The 18383-nt window shown below is 53.0% G+C and overlaps 1 protein-coding gene across 2 annotated transcripts in view; it reads left to right on the forward strand.

The window, feature by feature from the left end:
* LMX1A (LIM homeobox transcription factor 1 alpha) overlaps window positions 1–17854 on the forward strand; it is a 163722-nt gene extending 145868 nt beyond the window's left edge. For both annotated transcript variants that reach the window (XM_058701783.1, XM_058701782.1), the window contains exons 5-9: window positions 4331–4503; window positions 7288–7365; window positions 8996–9065; window positions 11750–11920; window positions 13574–17854. In XM_058701783.1, the coding sequence (XP_058557766.1) occupies window positions 4331–4503; window positions 7288–7365; window positions 8996–9065; window positions 11750–11920; window positions 13574–13734 (653 nt within the window). In that variant the 3' untranslated portion in view covers window positions 13735–17854. The remainder of the gene's footprint in view (window positions 1–4330; window positions 4504–7287; window positions 7366–8995; window positions 9066–11749; window positions 11921–13573) is intronic.
* Window positions 17855–18383: the final 529 nt, after the last annotated feature.

The raw sequence follows: 18383 nt of genomic DNA on the forward strand, positions 1-18383 counted from the left end.
AGACACAGAATCCGAAGCAGGCTCCAGGCTCTGAGTTGTCAGCCCAGAGCCCAGCTCGGGGCTCGAACTCACAGACCATGAGATCATGACCTGAGCCGAAGTCAGACATTTAACCGACTGAGCCACCCAGGTGCCCCAGGCATTGTGTATTTTTATGGAGAAGTTGGGGTCAGAGTCAGACAGGCCTGGCCTTGCTGCAGGAGGAGGCAGGGAGCCTCCGTGAACATCCCAGGAACAACCTGGAAATTCCCCAAGACAGTTAGAGGGCACCATTATGCCCGCAATATTTACAACACAGCAGATAAAAGCGGGGAGGTGGTTAGCGATGGCCTGAGTTCCCCTTGGCAGCTGGGTCGTGGCACCTGTCGGCACTTTGAGAGGTGCCAAAAGGCCTCTCCGTGCTCGGTCTTCATAATCTCCCTCGCTCGGATCTGCCAGGACACCTGAAATTCCACAGCGGTGACTGTTTGGTTGGAGGCATTTTGTGTTCAGTGCATCTACGTTTTTGACGGTGGGAGAGAACAAACACATCAAGCTCTGCTAATCATGGACTCCTCCGTGTCACCTGGGTGCTTCCTGTCCCCAGAGTCAGAACCCGAAAGACTGGGACGTAGGATATGTCAGTTTTGATGGAAAATAGGAGGAGGTCAAGAGAGGTCTGGACGAGGGGCCAGCAAACTGTGGCATGCAGGCCTAATCTGGCCTGGTGCCTGTTTTTTGGAATACTGTTTTATTGGAACACAGCCACACCTGTTGTAGTGTGGCTTTTGCACTACCATGGCAAGGTTGAGTCATTGCAGTTGAGACTTTAAGGCTTTCGAAGAGTGAAATATTTACTCTCTGGTCTTTTACCAAAAAAAAAAAAGTTTGTAGGCCCCTGGCCTAGAGCATGAAGGCCTCTCGGAAGGCAAAATGTGGGACCTGAGGGAACAGAGAGAGAGAGAGAGAGAGAGAAATTAGTGGCAGAAAGGAGGAATAAAATAGGGAGAAAGTGTACCCACAAAAGCAATAGAAACCCCAGAGACAAATCTTAATCTCCTTTCTGTCCTCCCCCTCCTGCTCGTCCTCCCTCACCCCTGGCCCCCCTCTCCTTCCTCTTCTGAAGACAGATGTTTTCGTCTCTCCTCTCACAGGGGTGTGGGGAGGATGAATGAGAGCATCGGTGCTCTCCACATCCTCCAGAAGTGGGCAGCCGGGGTTATCCTGGGAGGTAGTTCTGTTCCCCCCTCCCCATTGTTCAGGATAGAATAGCGCTCCTGGGGAAGGTGCCCGTATCCCAGACAAGCGGAGATACAGATTCAGCGACACGGGGCGGGGGGGCCTCCGCCGCCCTGCCTCTGGGGCTCCGAACAGACCTCAGCGGTTAACGTCTTCCTTCTGGAACCAGCCCAACTGCTCTCCCTCCCTTCACCTTCCTTCTCGCAAGCACACACTCATATTCTGCAAAACCCGACTCGCAGCGTTGGCTGGGGTCACGTCTGCCAAGAGAGAAGTGAACGCTGGCTTCGTAAACCCTTAACTCAGACTCCCGAAAACAGGCAGCTATTATTAACAGAAAACATGTGTCTCGATCAAGAATACTTCTCTTATGTTGGAGTAGTGGTCATGATGATGGCGATGATGATTTACCAAGCACCTGTTACCTTCTACACCGCGCTAAACCTTTTACACACGTATCATCTCATGGAACTCCAGTGACGCTGTCATTTCCCCTGATGAGAAAATGGAGCCTTGAGAAATTTGGGCCAAATCACACATCCTAACTGGTAGAACCCAAGTTTAAGCCTGAGTTTTGGGACTCTCGAGCCCATGTGTTACCTATATACTGCATTGCTTTCCCAAATGATGGCCGCGGAGATGAGCCATCATCAAGGAATCTAGCATGACTTTAGACTTTACACGTTCAGTAGTTATGTTTTCCCAGTTATCAACAAACATTTGCGTCAGGCTGCGTGAGGAATGGCTTCAGGAGAATCAGCCTGGCTTCAGAAGACGTTTGCAAATACCGCTTTATGGACAAAACTGGAATAAGATAGGAGGTTTCTAAATTATAAAATTGGATTTGATGTTTTTTTAATCTGGGATAAAATGGTTTATATTTTCCAACTCCCTTTTTTTAAAATACTAAGCTTTTATTTTTGATTCCAGTATAGTTAACATACAGTGTTCTAGGAGTTTCCGGTGTACTATGTAGTGAATTGTACAATCGCACTCTGGATCTGCCAGTCGTTTGTTCCAGACTTAACCCCTTTTAGTCTCTGGACTTAGAGGATATCTGTATGATCCTGGGGGTGGGGGTGGGGGTGTCGGCCCATTTGCAAAGAAAACTCACTGAAGTCCTCCCTGTTACCAGAGGAGCACCCTCTTGACCCTGAGGAATCCACCAGCAGACAGAATTATTGGTCTCGTGGAAGGAACTGGCCTCTGCCGGGTCTCCGAGCAGTGGATGTTGGGTCCATCAAGGGTGAAGGTGGGGAGTCGGCAGCTTCTTTTTTTCCTATGGTCTCTCTTCTTGTGGGGTCTTTTTATTTGCCTGTGGCTTTTAGTTCTTCTGTGCTTGGTTTTCCCTTGCCATTCTGAAAATCTCCTTCTCGAAAGATCCTCAAACCCCTTGCTATGGAGGGATGGCTGAGGTCCGCTGACTGGATTTGCCCTGGGAAGAGCCACCTCCGAGGGGACGATGCCAGAGTAGCCACTCCTTGTCATGCGGTTTCTTCTTCTTCTTCAGTCTTTCTGGGCCTTTCCCCTGTACTCTCCAGGGGAGTGAGGCAGAAAGGAAAGGGCGTTCCTTCCACTCAATGTCGAGCTTCCTATGCACCAGGACCGTGTTAGTTGCTTTGCCCACAGCAGCACTGCCCCTGAGTCGCCCACGGCTGGGCACTATCGCCGCAGGGGTGCAGGTGGGGAAACCGAGGCACAGCGCGTGATGGCACTCCCATAGCGCTGTGTGCTTACACTGGGGGGGCGAGCTGGATGGAGCCCCAGGTGTGCCTACATCAGACCCGTGCAATGACATTGAAAGGGCCATGCCCTCAAGGTGCTCAAAGCTTAATGCTCCTTCATGTTCCAAGTGTACGCTTAAATGTTCGTAGACGGAAAAGGCCGTTGTCCTGGAACATTCCACAAAAGTCGAAACCGGGATGGCACGTGCAGATGAGTATCCTTTACGGAGGACGGTGGGATGAACAAGCATGTGCAGCTCCCACACGGGGCGGGACGGGGGGGGGGGTGGTCCCGAAGGGGAGCAGCGTCAGGAGACCGGAGCCCTTGGGACAAGGCTGTCCGCTGGAGGAAAGGAGACAGCTGAGCGGTGTGAGGACCCGGACAGAAACGAGGTTCTCGTTTGCGTGACGTGAGCACATAGCTGCCAGTGGCTTTTAATGCTGAAAGAAGGAAAACGCCTCCTTCACACGGGGACTTCCCGGACCCTGAAGCATCTTCTCTGGAGTGTGAGGTCTGTGGGCTGCAGGAGGTAGCCTGGGAGAGAACGTGACACGCGCTGAAGGCTTTACTTGCTTCCGAAGTTCTCTTTGTATTGGTCACTGCTCATCAAGGAATCCACATAAATATAAACAGTTCCTCTGGTAGTTACTTACTCTATACCGGAGCAGTTCTATCTACCCGTGTTGCGTGCATTCCGCAGGTAATCGAACGCTGGTCCTCTTACGGCCTTTGGAACAGTAGTATTTTCTGTCTCCTGACAGTGGCTCGAATTTCAGACACAGTGTCCAGGAAGTTATCCAAAATTTCTCCAGGTCTGGACTTAAAAAAAAAAAAAAGACATCTAAGAAATAATAAACAGTGCTTATTGGACATTTATTATATGCCAAGCAGTATTTTTTTTTAAAGTAGCCTCCATGCCCAACATGGGGCTCAAACTCACAACCCTGAGATTAAGAGTCGCAGGCTCTACTGAGCGAGCCAGCCAGGTGCCCCCAAGTAGCATTTTGCATGTTTTGTGGGTGACCCCATTTAGACCTTCCAACCCCGATGCAGTAGGTTCTCTTCAATCCCAATTTTGTAGATAAGGAAACTGAGTCAGAGAGTGTTAAGTAACTTGCCCAAAGTCGCACAGTTAGGAAGTGTGGAGCTAGGACAGCCGTTCCGGGAGAAAGTTCTGAGCTGAAATGGTGGGCTTTGTGGTTTCTGTCTTTGGATTTTAGAAGTATTTTCCTTAGCCCCTTCCTTTCGAGTCAACCCCACGCAGGTTATTGCACTCACATATAAAGCCATCCTGGGAACGTGGACCCAAGCGCCTTGTTATAGAATAACATACAGCTCCAGGAAGCAGCCTCAAAGAACTTAACACATTGTTCTCTGCTGCTTTTAGGCAAAAGTGATGATGAAGAAAGTCTCTGCAAGTCAGTCCATGGCGCAGGGAAAGGAGCCGCTGAAGACGGCAAGGACCATAAGCGCCCCAAACGTCCTAGGACCATCTTGACCACCCAACAGAGGAGAGCATTCAAAGCCTCATTTGAAGTTTCCTCCAAGCCGTGCAGGAAGGTACGGGGGTTGGGGTGGGGGTGGGGGGCGGGAAGAAGGGAGGAAAGGGGGCCGGGCCCCCCTGGTCTGTGTGTACCCTTCACTCCTCTGGGGTGTTGATGGGTGCACTTGGGGGTCAGGGCGGTGGGGGAGGCGGTTCAGATCGAGCCTGTGCAGGTAGCCTGCGGCCCTCCTGGAGATTCTAGATCCCTGATGCTGTGGCCAGGGCCATGATGGAACCTCCCTGTACTTGTGTGCACGTGTACCCATTTCGCTTGGCTGCTTGCTCAATACACGGAGAGCAGCAGGAAGGATAGGAACAGGTACCAGTTGGGGGTATAGACCCAGAGGCTATAACAAAGGCAGTAAAAACACAGTGTTTGTGGAATGTATTTATTTACCTATTTTTGGTCTAGTATGTTCCACTTGGAGTGGTGGTTTGGGGGTTCATCCACGTCTCAGTTCGTTCATTTTCGCTGCTGAACGGCATCCCACTGCATGGCTGGATGTACGAAGGTTGGTTTGTCCGGTCATCTGTTGATGGATGTTTGAGTTGTTTCCAGTTTGGGGCCATTACAGATGGGGCTGCCGTGAACGTCTGTGGTTTAAGGAGGTGGGAGTTCACTTCCATCTTCTGTCACAGTCCAGAGGTGAGCAATCTGAGACTGGCAGGGAGCTGTATTATCCATCATTGGTTCCCAGGGGCCGCGTTAGCTGTCACCATCGTTTCCAGCCACCACGGTGGAGAAGGAGTGTGTAGAGGGCAAGCATTTGCCTATTGAAGGCGTGCCCCGAGATCCTCTGTATCACTTTCTCTCATCCGTGGCGGCCAAAATTGAATCCCGTGACCGCGCCTCCCGCAAGTGGGACTGGGAGATGAGTCTATCTGGGTGACCACGTGCCCTGGTGCAGCTTGGGATCCACCTGCTAATAGGAGGGAGGGGGGATTGGATATTGGAGACAATAAGCAGTCTCTCCCACAAAGAGCCACACCCATTTATTAAGCACCCGCCATTTAATGACTGCCTGCTGTATGCTCAGTTATGTTACTTACGCAGTACAAATAGGAAAACTGTTTTACTGAAATTCGTGGAGGAAATACATTTTTCGAAAATCTAGCACTGTTTCTCCTGTGTCCCTCTTAGTCAGCTTTTGCTGTAATAACAAACAAAATCTCAGTGGCTCCAGCAGACCTGGCTTTTCTGCCCCGGGACAGTGGCTTGGCTGTGGCCCAGCTGGGCTCAGGGTCAGGCCTTCTCCACCTGTCTCTCTGGGGCTCTAGGCTGAGGGACCAGACTGTTCTCATGAGGATGGCGGGAGCCACGTCCCACCAGGCAAGCCCACCCCCTTGGATCACACGTGCCACTTCCTCGCACATCCCGTGGGCCAGAGCAAGTCACGTGGCTAACTCCGTGTGAGGCGTGGGGAAGGCCCACCAATTGGAGCAGCGGAGGGAGGGTGGCTCTTTGCGAAACAGTAATATCGTCTGCCATGACATGTGACCTCTGACAAGTGTCCCTGCAGACCACTTTCCTTCTGTGTCCTTGTGGCTCCCTGGGCTTCAGGGGCAGTGCTGGCAGGAAGTGAAATAGCCCCAAAGTAGGCTTGCCCGAGGACAAATGATCACCTCCCTCATTTATTACTTATCCTCCATGTACTAGACTCCCAGCCTCTGTGTGGCCCTGTGCCCAGTGCTTGTCCCCGGGCAGGCTGTAGGCCGCCGGCGGGGAGGAGACGCACGTGCACATAACTAACACCGGGGAGGAAGCGGTGAGGACCATACCGGAGGGGCAGCCGGGAGCCGTGGGAGCCCGGGGAAGGGAAAGGTCTCTTCTGTCGGGGGAATCAGGCAAGGCTTTGTGGAGCAGGTGGCTTTTTGAGCCGGGCCTCTGCAACACGGATGGGGTTTCAGCAGGTGGAGGTGGGGCTGGGGCCCACTGCTCTCTTAGTTGGCTTAGCAGAAGGATGTGCTTTAAAGATCCGGTCTCATCATCTCCCTTCTCCTAAGCCTCGGCCCAAGTGGTGTGATGAAAGGGGGAGCCCTTCCCAAGGTCCCCAGGGAGCTGTGCTCACGACTGTGCCTTCAGTCCCGTCTCCGCCCCAGGACGTAAGCCACAGGGCAGCGGCTCTCGGACTCCTTCTTGGGAAGGCTGTGCTCTTGGCCTCTTCCCTCTTGGCCCGCATCTCACCACGTGCCTGCACGGAGGGCGGCTTTTAAACCCATCTCGTCATTAGAGGGACCCTGACTGTCCTGTTTCTGCGAGGCCATGGCGCGTGTGCTGTGCCAGAGCCGACTGCTTCGCTCTGCCAGATTCCAGAAAGCTCTTGACTCACTCAGGGTACGGGAGTATGAGTATTTTGGCCATGAAACGCCCAAACCCCCCTAGAGCTATGAGAGACCAAACTAAATATTCAGGTCGATGAATTCCATTGGAGGAGAACAAGAGAGAGCCATTTGTTACATAAAGTGATTCTCACCCTCCATCCTTCTTAAGTAGGTTAGTCCACATGGAACTTCGCTAATGTCCCAGAACCGTCCGAAGGCCTGATTTCCAGAGTAAGAGAAACTGAGAAACGCCTCTTGGAATGCACATCTAAATTATTTATTCCCCTCTTTGTTCGCCTGGTGAAGGACCTCTCTCCACTTGAAGGGAAGCAATGGTCTTGCGTTTGGGATCAGGCTGGACCTTAAACACTAGCCGGCAACCATGTAAGATGCAGCCGGCCGGCCTCCCTATGCACCGTGTAGGGAATGTTCAGCTCCTCCTCTGAGATGCCAATGTTTCTGTATTTCTGATGTTCAAGGTGAGGGAGACCCTGGCCGCAGAGACAGGGCTGAGCGTCCGTGTCGTCCAGGTGTGGTTCCAGAACCAGAGAGCTAAGGTAATCTGCTTCTTACCGCTGTCTATCTCTGTGTGGCTCATTTCCTGAAATAATACAATAGGACTTCGTACTTGCAGATGGGTTTTCCAACCAGAGCTTGTTGGACAGATTTTCTAAACAGAACTCATAGGTCTCCTGATTCAGAAATTCTGTTGAGGGTCCCCTGGGTGTCCCAGTCGGTGGAGCGTCTGACTTTGGATTTTGACTCAGGTCATGATCCCAAGGTTGTGGGATCGAGCCCCATGTCGGGCTCCGTGCTGAGTGTGGAGCCTGCTTGAGATTCTCTCTCTCTCTCTCTCTCTCTCTCTCTCTCTCTCTCTCTCTCTTTCTCTCTCTCTCTCTCTCTCTCGCCCCTACACCCTGCCCTTCTCGCCCACTCATGCTTTGTCTAAAATAAAATAAAGTTAAAAATTTAAATGAATTCTGTTGACCACAGTCACGTCAGCCACAGCAGCCCTGCAGAAGGGGAAGGAGAGGGCGTTTGTTCTGGTGAAATGGTTTTGATTTTCCTGGTGGCCGTGACTGTGAATCTGGCTAGCCGTCTGCCAGAATACAAAAGCAGATTCTTTCATTCACCTTTATTTAACCCAGATACCGAAGTTCTTTTAAAATTGCGAAGAGAAACCTACATAGCACACAAGTCTAAGGTGATACCCTGGTACAGTAGGATGAATGCCTTTACTTACCTCTCCCAGTGCCCCCCAAATACACCCCAACCATCATATTGTCCTCTGGATCCTACCAAGGTCTGTACTGCCCTGCCTCGATCATTTATTGGTTTTCTGCCCCTAAAAATGCATGTGGCCCATGGCCCATATGTTTGGGGTCCTAATCCATAGTAGGTGATCCGTTAATATCTCATTATCTGATTGTGATTGGTTAAGATAGCACTGCCCTAACTGAATTCTTTAGAATAGGGCACTTGATGTGTATTCAATCCTGAAAGGACTCCACGTTTCAATAGGATTAAGAGACCCCATAGCCTAATGTGTTCGTGAAGCAGAGGAGTTTGAAGCCTTGAGAAATGTTGCAGGAGAGACCTTTTTGTTTGCTTGTTTTTCTTAGGGTCTCATGGAGCCCTGACTTCCCCCAGAACACAGTTTGGGAAGCGTTGGGTTAAAACGTTCCTTCTGGGAAGTCTTAGTATTAACAGGGTGCTTTGGGAGACCACCTCCTTACCTGGAGGCACGGATCTCCTGGGAGGCATCTCAGACACGGGGGGGGGGGGGGGGGGGGGGGGGGGCCAGCAGGTGGGGGAGTGGGTGGGAACCGCCTGGGGGCACATCCCAGGTCACACCCTGTGAGTCAGCAGCCGCTTGCCACACATCTAAGCCGGGCTGCGTCCCGCATCCCCACGCTTACACCGCACGTGAAACCGTCACGGCATGAGCAGCAAGGTTTATCAGCTCAGAGGAAGTCCCTGTGCCTGGAAGACCAGCTTCCCAGCCCGCTGTCTTCCCAGGGCTGCAGGTGCAGAGCCCGCAGCGGCCCCGGGCAAACTTGGGGCTCCTCCAGCTCGGCTCCCTTCCTGAGTCAGAGCGCGGGACGTCCCATGGTCCCTCTGCTTTGCACACAAGGCTGGCCTGCTGCCCGTCCCCTGACTCTAACCCTGCGCCCCTCTCCTCATCAGATGAAGAAGCTGGCCAGGCGACAGCAGCAGCAACAGCAGGACCAGCAGAACACCCAGAGGCTGAGTTCTGGTAAGCGGGGAGGGGGGGGGGGAGCGGGGGGGGGGGGGCCCCTAGCAGGGCCTTCCAGGGTCCAGGCCTTGCCCACTGCCTGGCTCTTTGAATGCCACTTCTGGGCTCCGCGAAGCCCTGTCCACACCAAAGAGAGTGGCTCGTCCGCTGGGGACCGAGCCCGGGGGATCTGGGAGAGGGTTGAGGGCACCCGGCTGAGGCCCGTGATGCTGACTGTGTGCAGAGCCCCCAGGACTGTGGCCGGACTCCCCCGGAGCCCAGGATGCACCCAGATCTTTCTCCTTCCTGGCAAATCAGCTGACAGAGGACACCCGTGTGGTTGACCCCATCCCAGAATAACATGAAATAGTGAAAACAGGGGCGCCTGGGTGGCTCAGTCGGTTGAGCGGCCGACTTCGGCTCAGGTCATGATGTCGCGGTCTGTGAGTTCGAGCCCCAAGTCGGGCTCTGGTGCTGACAGCTCAGAGCCTGGAGCCTGTTTCAGATTCTGTGTCTCCCTCTCTCTGACCCTCCCCCGTTCATGCTCTGTCTCTCTCTGTCTCAAAAATAAATGAACGTTAAAAAAAAAAAAAAAAGAAATAGTAAAATCAGGAACCCCCTGCCTCGTCGGGCACATGTGTAGATCACAGAGTGCTCTCGTGCTGACCTGAGTCTGACAGCACCCCCACCCGGGGGGGCAGAGAAGTACTTTCTCCCCATCTCACTGATGAGCAAACAAGGGCGCTGCAGGGCTGAACGTGGTCCTAGAGGAACAGGCGGGGGTCGGGACCGGAGTATGTTTCTCTGATTCTGAGCTCGTCTAGGCCACGCTGCCCCGCCTCTCCCCGCCTGTGTGCCCCTTCGTTTGTTGCTGTTGTTTTTAATGGGGTGGTTGTGAGGACTGGGCAGGGAGTCAAGAGCGACAGGCTGTGGCACCCTTCAAGGGAATTAAAAAAAATAATAATAAAAAACTACTCTTACACCTGTGTCATTCTTAAATGGATATGCCCCCAAAGGCCACCCGGTGGGATTCCCTGAGGGGTCTGTTTGTGCCCAGAACAGGAATTGTCAGCATCCAACATGCACAGAAGTCACTCGAAATTTGATAAAATTCAGATTCTGATTCTTAAAGTCTGGGTAGGGTCTGAGATTCTGCATTTTTAACAAACTCCCACCGTGCTGGCCCGTGGACCGAAGTCAATGGGCCGTGGACTGTGAGATTGTTCTCAGGCCCCCAGACAGGGCCCCCTGTCCTTGCGTGGACTTGCCTCGTGCTTAATACCTGGGCTAGGCTCAGTCTATACTCGGGCTCTTGCAGCACAGAGTTCTCTTGGCTTCTTCTCTTCTAGGCCAAACAGTGTCTTCATGGCAAGATAGATATTCAGAGAGAGGGAGGGAAAACAAGGACATGGGCACTGGGGAAGGTTGGAGGGGCGAGTTGGTCAGGAGATCTGAATACTGCCCCAGCTCCACCCCCAAAGCTGTTTGATCTCGGACCAGCCTTTCTGTCTCCTGGAGCCTCAGGCCACCTGTCCCCAGGGTGGGATAATCGCACCTGTCAGCAGCGTTGCCCTGGGCCCCTGGGAAGTTCAGAGAGGGTCACAGATAGGAGAGGGCTTTGGGAAGAGCCACACACGTTGGCTCCATATAGGCCAACACCCTCGAAGGGGGAAGAATGCACGGAGGCATTATGAGAACACAAACTCAGAGTGCTTGGGACTTGGAAGAATTCAAAGGGCAGCTCCTAGGCCAGACTTAAGTAGGCAGATGCTGGCGGAAAATAGTCTCTGAGAGTTAATGGAACCATGTTCAGAGGACCACAGGGTAGAGGCAGGAAGTGAGGCCCCTATTCTCTGAAACTTTATACACCAATGTAGCAAGTTGTTCCAAAACATATTCACACGGTCTCATGGAGTCTGCCTGTCAGCTCCTTGAGGTCAGCCGGGCCAGTGTCATGAACCCCACGTAACTGACGGGCCCCAAGTATAGTGATTCTGGAACGATCTTTAGATCCATCACCTCCAGTGGCTGCCAAACCTGTGTGTACCATCAGATGCGTTTGTTTTGTGATCTCTTTCAAGGAAGCTCTCCAAGTTCAACTGCACCTCCCTGCCCTTACTCTCCAAGGTTGGTCCTGATAGCCCTTGGTAGGGCACAGGCTGGAAACTGCTGATGTCACCCTCATTCCTGACCATTTCATTAATGAGGAAGCCAAGATTCAGGACGTATAATGATCTTGCCATGGCTAGATCTAGCCAAGATGACCCTCCATGAGTGTCACCACCCGGTGTTCACACCCTGTGTGGTCCCCCTCGGACACTGATGAGGGGTGACCGAGGGTGTGGCTTCTGAGGCTAGGTCACAAAAAATGTGGTGGTTTCTGCCTTGCGCTCTGCCAGATCCCTGGCTCTGAGGAAGCCGGCCGCCATGTGAGGATGTTCAAGCAGGTGGAGAAGATGGTGTAATGGGGCAATAACGGGATGGCAGATACGGCGTGTCGCCCTCCAAGTCTGGGGCTCCCTGTATCACGTGCACCAGCCCCTCTCACCCTCTTCTCCTTATGAAGCTGCGGCAAAGGCCAGTGCTGGACGGGAACGCTGGGCAGTGAGGGGTATGAAGTTCAGAAGATGTGCTCGGCTTTCTCGCCCAGCCTGGGGTCCTGGGCTGCATATGGAGCATGATCTGCCTTCTTCTTTGTCCCCCAGCTCAAACAAATGGCGGTGGGAACACTGGGATGGAAGGGATCATGAACCCCTACACGGCTCTGCCCACCCCACAGCAGCTCCTGGCCATCGAGCAGAGCGTCTACAGCTCCGACCCCTTCCGACAGGGCCTCACCCCCCCTCAGATGCCGGGAGACCACATGCACCCATACGGTAAGATGGGCCCTGGCCCCACAGGGACCGCTCACGGCTCGCTGGCGTGGGTCTCTCCTTCCCTCCCAAACACACGTGTGCAGTTCCCGGATGCTCAACGAAGCTACAAGCAGAATACGTGCCCGGAAGATGCCACTGGATCGTCTAACCAGTGGCTACAGAAGAAAGACCAGTACCCACGGTCATCAGTGATGTTCCCACTCATTCTCCTTTTCAAAGATTCTTGTTAAAGTAGGAGGTTGTACTTTGATTGTAAACCTGTTCGCTGTGATCGAATTTCCCTTCTTTCCTTTCACACCAGGTACCACATGTTTGCAAGCACTGCCGGCCGTGATGTAGGCCGAAGGCCTTAATTAAGCAAACTTTTAGACAAAGAAAGAAAATACAGAAAAGCGCAGAGAGCAAATTTTCTAATGCAACTGATACTACTTAGGTGCTCTCAATTAACTCCTGAAACATAACCTGACTTGGGAAGTGAAAAGTATCCGCCCTCCCCCCCCCCCCCCCCCCCCCCCCCGCCTCCGCAACTTCCACTCCACCAAAACTGGGGTTGCTTTAAATGCCAGGTGTTGAGATGGCTTAGCCTCCCCAACTGTCAAGCTTGCTGGGCGGACAGCAGCTGGGGCCTGGGCACTCTGATGGAGTGGGCGAGCTCTGGAGCGGAGGTCTGAAGTTCAATCTCAGGGCCAAATACACTTTTAGACAGAGGAGGTCAGTGGCCTATGGAATGCGTCTGTCCTGTGTAATCTGCGATCCGATATACTGAGAGCTACAATTAAAGTTTTATTCAGCAGGCCTTCAAAACAGGGTGAGAGCGGCGTGCCTCAGCCCACAGATTTTGGCAAACAACTGCTTTCGTCAAAGAAAAATTCTGTCTTCCCACGTGCTGCATATAGCAGATGCTGATTAAGACCTGGCCCTCTGTAGGGACCTCCCTGACCAACGCCGCTCATTTGCACGTACATAGATCTATCCGTGCAGGTAAAACGTGTGGAGGGTCCGACAGACGTACCTCTAGGTCCTTGTCACAAAGATCCCCGAGCTGTTCCACAGTCTGCCCTACTGTCTTCTCTGTCCAGGGTGTCAGTTAGTCCAGGGCGGGCCCCTAACCTTGTCTCTTCTGCAGGACACATTCGGGGAGGCAGCAGGCCCTCGGTATGTCTGAGGGGACTTGTATTTCCACCAAGGTCTCTTGAGCCTTATCCACAACGCTGACATTTATCTTCTTACCAGTCGTCCTCCAAGAACCATTTTGGGGGCCGAGTCCTCTAGGAGCCCTGCCCCAGCCCCTCTGGCTGGCGATGCTATGTCCTGCCCGCTCCCCAGCCTTGCTGTGTAGACATTCTGGCGTTTGCTCATGCCGCACCCAGTTTTCACTTTGTCACATCCTCGTTTACACTGTTTTCGGTCGTCGTGCTTTCCACCCGAGCCCCCTAAGGACACGGGAGATCTTCTGTGGACGGGGACTACCTCCCTCCTACTCTCCCACATAGCCCTCCCTCCACCCCGTCCTCAGAATCCACTAGAAAACCTCACGGGGGTCGGGGGGGGGCGGCTGTGCTCAGCTCATACTCGCTGCACTCCGCTACACTTCCCAGCGCCGAAGGGAGTCCCTGCTTCTGGACCCTCATGACCGTCTCATCTTCATTTCAGGTGCGGAGCCCCTTTTCCACGACCTGGATAGTGACGACACCTCCCTCAGTAACCTGGGTGACTGTTTCCTAGCAACCTCAGAAGCTGGGCCCCTGCAGTCCAGAGTGGGAAACCCCATTGACCACCTGTACTCGATGCAGAATTCTTACTTTACCTCTTGAGTCTTTCCCTCGAGTTCTGTGGCTGGGCTCCCACACGGACCAACCCTACTATGTGAGGGGTTGGCCGGCTGTAGAGAGGGGGAGGGCCAGGGAAGAGGTGGGGTGGGGCGGGAGTTCTGTCGGGGATGCTGTTGTATGACGATCTGATGTAGCTCGGCATTTCCAAAGACTGAATATACAATGATCGCGTAGCTTCATGTTTCCAATAAGAGTCTTAGCTTAGGTATGAAGACGTGTTTCTCATTAAGGACAGGGACTTTTAATATAGACATTCTCATGCAAACTAGGTACCTAGAGACTCCTAACAACTTCCCACCGTTTTGGGGAAGCTCTTGTCAAGAGGTGCGTACGTCTACCCATCCATATACCCATAGACAGACAGACGGACAGATAGATGTGTGTGTGAGTGTGTAACCTTCCATACTTTATCATCAAAGTTTATTCCTAATTATGACAGGCACCAACTGTACAGAAAAAGTAACTTTATTTTCCGTGTGAACTATATTTAAGGAAATGCTTGATGCACTTAAGTTATAAAAATGAGATAATTTACTTTTATAAACTTTATTTTTAGTTCGAAGAGACTTGTCGGCAGGGCAGAGAGGCCAGAGGCCTGCTCCACCTGGGCCCGTAGCTTTGAGTGCTCGGCTGAGCTTTGAGTGCTCAACAGAGTTCTGTTTTCGAGAGCGTCACAGGGTCTGGAAAGCAGCTCTGTGCGGCTGACCGTATTCTCTCACGGATCCTTGCTCTCTTTGGGGCCGAATCACAGGGCTCGGGTGGGACCGAAAACTCCTTGATCACGTTCTTAGAAAACGTAAAGCCGAGACTCTTCAGCTTTCTTTTAAATTCTGACGCGTAGCTGTGGGAGGCAGTAGGAAGATCAGTTCTGCTCTTGAACTTCAGCATCTGTGGGTGTGGGATGAGACTGACAGTATGTACCTACCTCACTGGGGGACACTGAGGCCTAATTCACCCCCAGGACACATGAGCAGGGCTGAAACCAATATCCCATATTTGTTTAAAATACCAGACCAGTCACTGGGCAAAGGGGCCTCCGTGGGGCCTCCCGTAGCCCGAACCCCAAGGGTGACTCTCCCTGCTGTGGTCCCTTCTGCAAAGCCTCGGCTGGAGATACCAGGTCAGGGCAGCTCAGGGGGATGCCAGGGTCCTTCCATGGGGAGGAGGCTACTGCTGAGCAGATGGAAAAGGGCATTGTGGTGTTCTAGAGTGTTCTAGGGTGTTCTAGACACAGGGTGTCTAGAGTGTTCTAGGGTGTTCTAGAGTGTTCTAGGGTGTTCTAGAGTGTTCTAGGGTGTTCTAGTCGGGATTGGGCCGACTACGGCCTGCAGGCCTGTGTTTTATGGCCTGCCAGCTAAGAATGGCTTTTACATTTTTAAAGGATTCTTTAAAAAAAGAAAGAAAATATGTGGCAGACTGTATGTGGCCCAGAAAGCCTGAAAATATTTACTACCTATTCTGTCCGCCTCTTTTCATAAAATCTTTGCTGGCCTCTGTTCTAGAGAGTCTATTTCTTAAACAGCCTTCTGGAGCTCTTAGAGGCAGTGGGGATCCAGCGAGGACGCAGGGTTCCTCCCTCTGTCTCGCTTTTCCGACTCGGAGCACAGAAGCCCCAGCTGCCATTGTACCCAGGGACACTTCACAGCCTGTTCTCCAGGTGCGGTGCTAGGGGTCCGCTACTTCTGTGCAGGGATGCCTCCTGAGAAAGCAGACAAGATGATGGGGAAGACGGGGGGGCGGGGGGGGTGGGGATCAGCCTGGGCTCCTCTGAGGGGGCCGTTCGGGCTTGGCCTCGCTCCTGAGGACGTTCTAGGTCTTCAGAGCCTCGGCCACAGAGACTTGTCCCCTTCATTGTCTGCAAGGCCAGAGGGAACACGCTCCCATACGGTAGAGTCTGTGTTGTGTGATTTTTTTGTGTGTGCTCTTGTTTGTAATTTATGCAAACCACCAAGAACCCCAAACCAAGTCTGGCGAGTAGAAGTCTTGCAGGTGCCTACCACACCGCAGGCTTCTGTAGAGATCCGTCGGAGAACGTAGCAGATCCTATGTGAGTGAGACAATTAGAGATCCTTCCTCCGCTCGTAATGGCATACCGAGATGAAATTAAAAACCTCTTACCAATGAGCTGTCGTTGATTCAGGGGCAGGGGCGGAGGGCAGGGAACCAGGGGGACGCGGGTGTTTTGTCCACAGGGGCCTGGGGAAGAGCATACGGTGATACCGCGCAGCTTAACACACAGGGAAAGGGGCTCCCGCAAAGCTAAGGAGAAGGGAGCCTTCGCCCTCCCGCCGGGACGGACGCTGAGACCTCGGTCTTTACGAACAGCTGCGGAAGGAGGTCCCGGGCGCGTTCCGACGGCATCGGCAAGTTCACCCGAGGCAGAATGGTTTGCGTTGTGCGTGGGGAGAACGTTCGCTGGGAAATCAGAACGGTGTCATGGGGCGGGAGAATCTCCCATGGGACTGAAGGGAGATGCCTGGCCGGGATGGGGGAGCCGAGCAAGCAGACAGGAGCTTCCCCCAAAAGTTCTCGGTGGTTTTCGGTGTGATCTCTGGGTGGGGTTTACTACCATAGAGAAAAGAGGTGAGGCAACCCTGTGAATGCGAGTGCGGCATTATTCTCCCCATGTTCTCTCGCTCGCCTGGCAAGACCCTCTCCCCCCCCACCTCCGGCTCACTCAACCCCATGTGAGAAGCTGGCTCTGCCTCTTGCCGAAGGTCTGGAAGGTGGGCAGGGGGAGCCCACCAGGGAAGGCGGTCTCACTGTGCCCTCCCCCAGCCGCCCCTGCTTCCACCTCCAGCTTCCCGAGAGAGCGAGCCCAGGCCCGAGACGGTCCCCAGCACGGTTTGCCTTCTTGACATCTGCTTATCCTCCAGCATCGGTCTGTGCTCGGCCTTCTCAGGAAGCCTGCAGAGCTGGGTGGGGTGTCTGTGCGGGGAGCCCGGCAAGGGCACCTGCTGCAATAAATCCCCCCGCCCCCCATTTTATAATCATTCCAACACAATAGGAGTTTCTACTTGGCTCCCCGGGAGGGAGTCTGGGTCCGGAGGGCCCCTCTCTTCCACGTGTAATGAAGGCTGGGCTCGTGGCTTCCAAGATGGCCCTGCCGATTGGTTTTCTCTTCTTTTCTCTTCACGACTTCGGGCTAAAAGTGGGCCCTTCCAGGTCTGAATCCCAGGGCCTCCACCTACTAGCTGCACGGCCTGACCGGGGCAGGTTCCTTGACTCTGCCAAGATCCCGACTCCTCGTCCGCAGCACAGACGTGGTTCTTGTCCCTCGCAGAGGTGACGAGGACAAGTGAGGTCGCACAGGTCAAGCACAGAGCCTCGCGTGGGGCTCACAGCGAGCGCCCGATGTGTGGCGGCTACCTTGCCAGAGGCCGGGGTGTTGATGGAAAGCTAAGGGAGTCTCCCACCATGTTTGAGGAAAAAGGAGAAAGCACCCTGGTTTACCCCTTTCACCCCTGGGGTCAGCATAATCACTTCTTCCCCTAACTTCTTTAAACCTCAGTGTGGGTCTCCATATGGCCTGACTCGGAGTTGTGGAGGGTCAGGTTTTTTGTTTTTTGTTTTTTTATTTTCTTGCTTTCATAAAGTTTATTTATTTTGAGAGAGAGAGTGAGTGGGGAAGGGGCAGAGAGAAATTGGGAGACGGAGGATCCAAAGCGTGCTCTGTGCTGAGAGGAGCAAGCCCCATGCGGGGCTCAAACCCATAAACCGTGAGATCATGACCTGAGCCGGAGTTGGACGCTCAATCGACTGAGCCACCCAGGTGCCCCTGTTTGTTTTAAAGGCATTCAGATAAAATTCCAATTCCAAGGACACAGCATGAACCCTGTACCCTAAGGAGAAGCCATCAGGTCATAGGTGATTTGTCCAGCCATCTGTCGTCACCTCAGGACTGAGATGAGAGGGAGGCCCCAGGATCTGAGCCTTTTCTGAATGGCGGAGTTTTGAGCTGACCTGACATGAATCAAAAAATAAGAAGAAATCGGAATGAATTTGTCAATTCCAAACCCAAAGACATCATTTTTAACTGCGCTGCAATGAAATCCTAAGAATTCCTCTCTCCCTCCCTGCCTTCCCAATACAAACACACACACGCAAATAAATTCAGTTCAAACCGGATGCTAACTCAACTGGAATAAAAGCCAACAATACATTGTTGCCTTGAGTCCCTTTGTTTAGCACATTGTGACATAATGTTCAATGACATGGAGGGGTGAGCTCAAAAGAAGGCCTCCTTGAGGTATTTATCCTGGAAGTACAGGCCCTGTGGGCGGGGCACGTGCCGGATGGGAGGTCCCTGGCCTTAATGTCGTATTTGAGGTTCCCTAGATGTGCAACCTGGGGCAAGGCGCTGGCTCTCCATTCCTTATAAAATGGGGCCTTGGGGCGCCTGGGTGGCGCAGTCGGTTAAGCGTCCGACTTCAGCCAGGTCACGATCTCGCGGTCCGTGAGTTCGAGCCCCGCGTCAGGCTCTGGGCTGATGGCTCGGAGCCTGGAGCCTGTTTCCGGTTCTGTGTCTCCCTCTCTCTCTGCCCCTCCCCCGTTCATGCTATGTCTCTCTCTGTCCCAAAAATAAATAAAAAACGTTGAAAAAAAAATTAAAAAAAAAAAAAAATGGGGCC

This window comes from Neofelis nebulosa, chromosome 15 (genome assembly GCF_028018385.1).
Source record: "Neofelis nebulosa isolate mNeoNeb1 chromosome 15, mNeoNeb1.pri, whole genome shotgun sequence".
Lineage (NCBI taxonomy): Eukaryota > Metazoa > Chordata > Mammalia > Carnivora > Felidae > Neofelis > Neofelis nebulosa.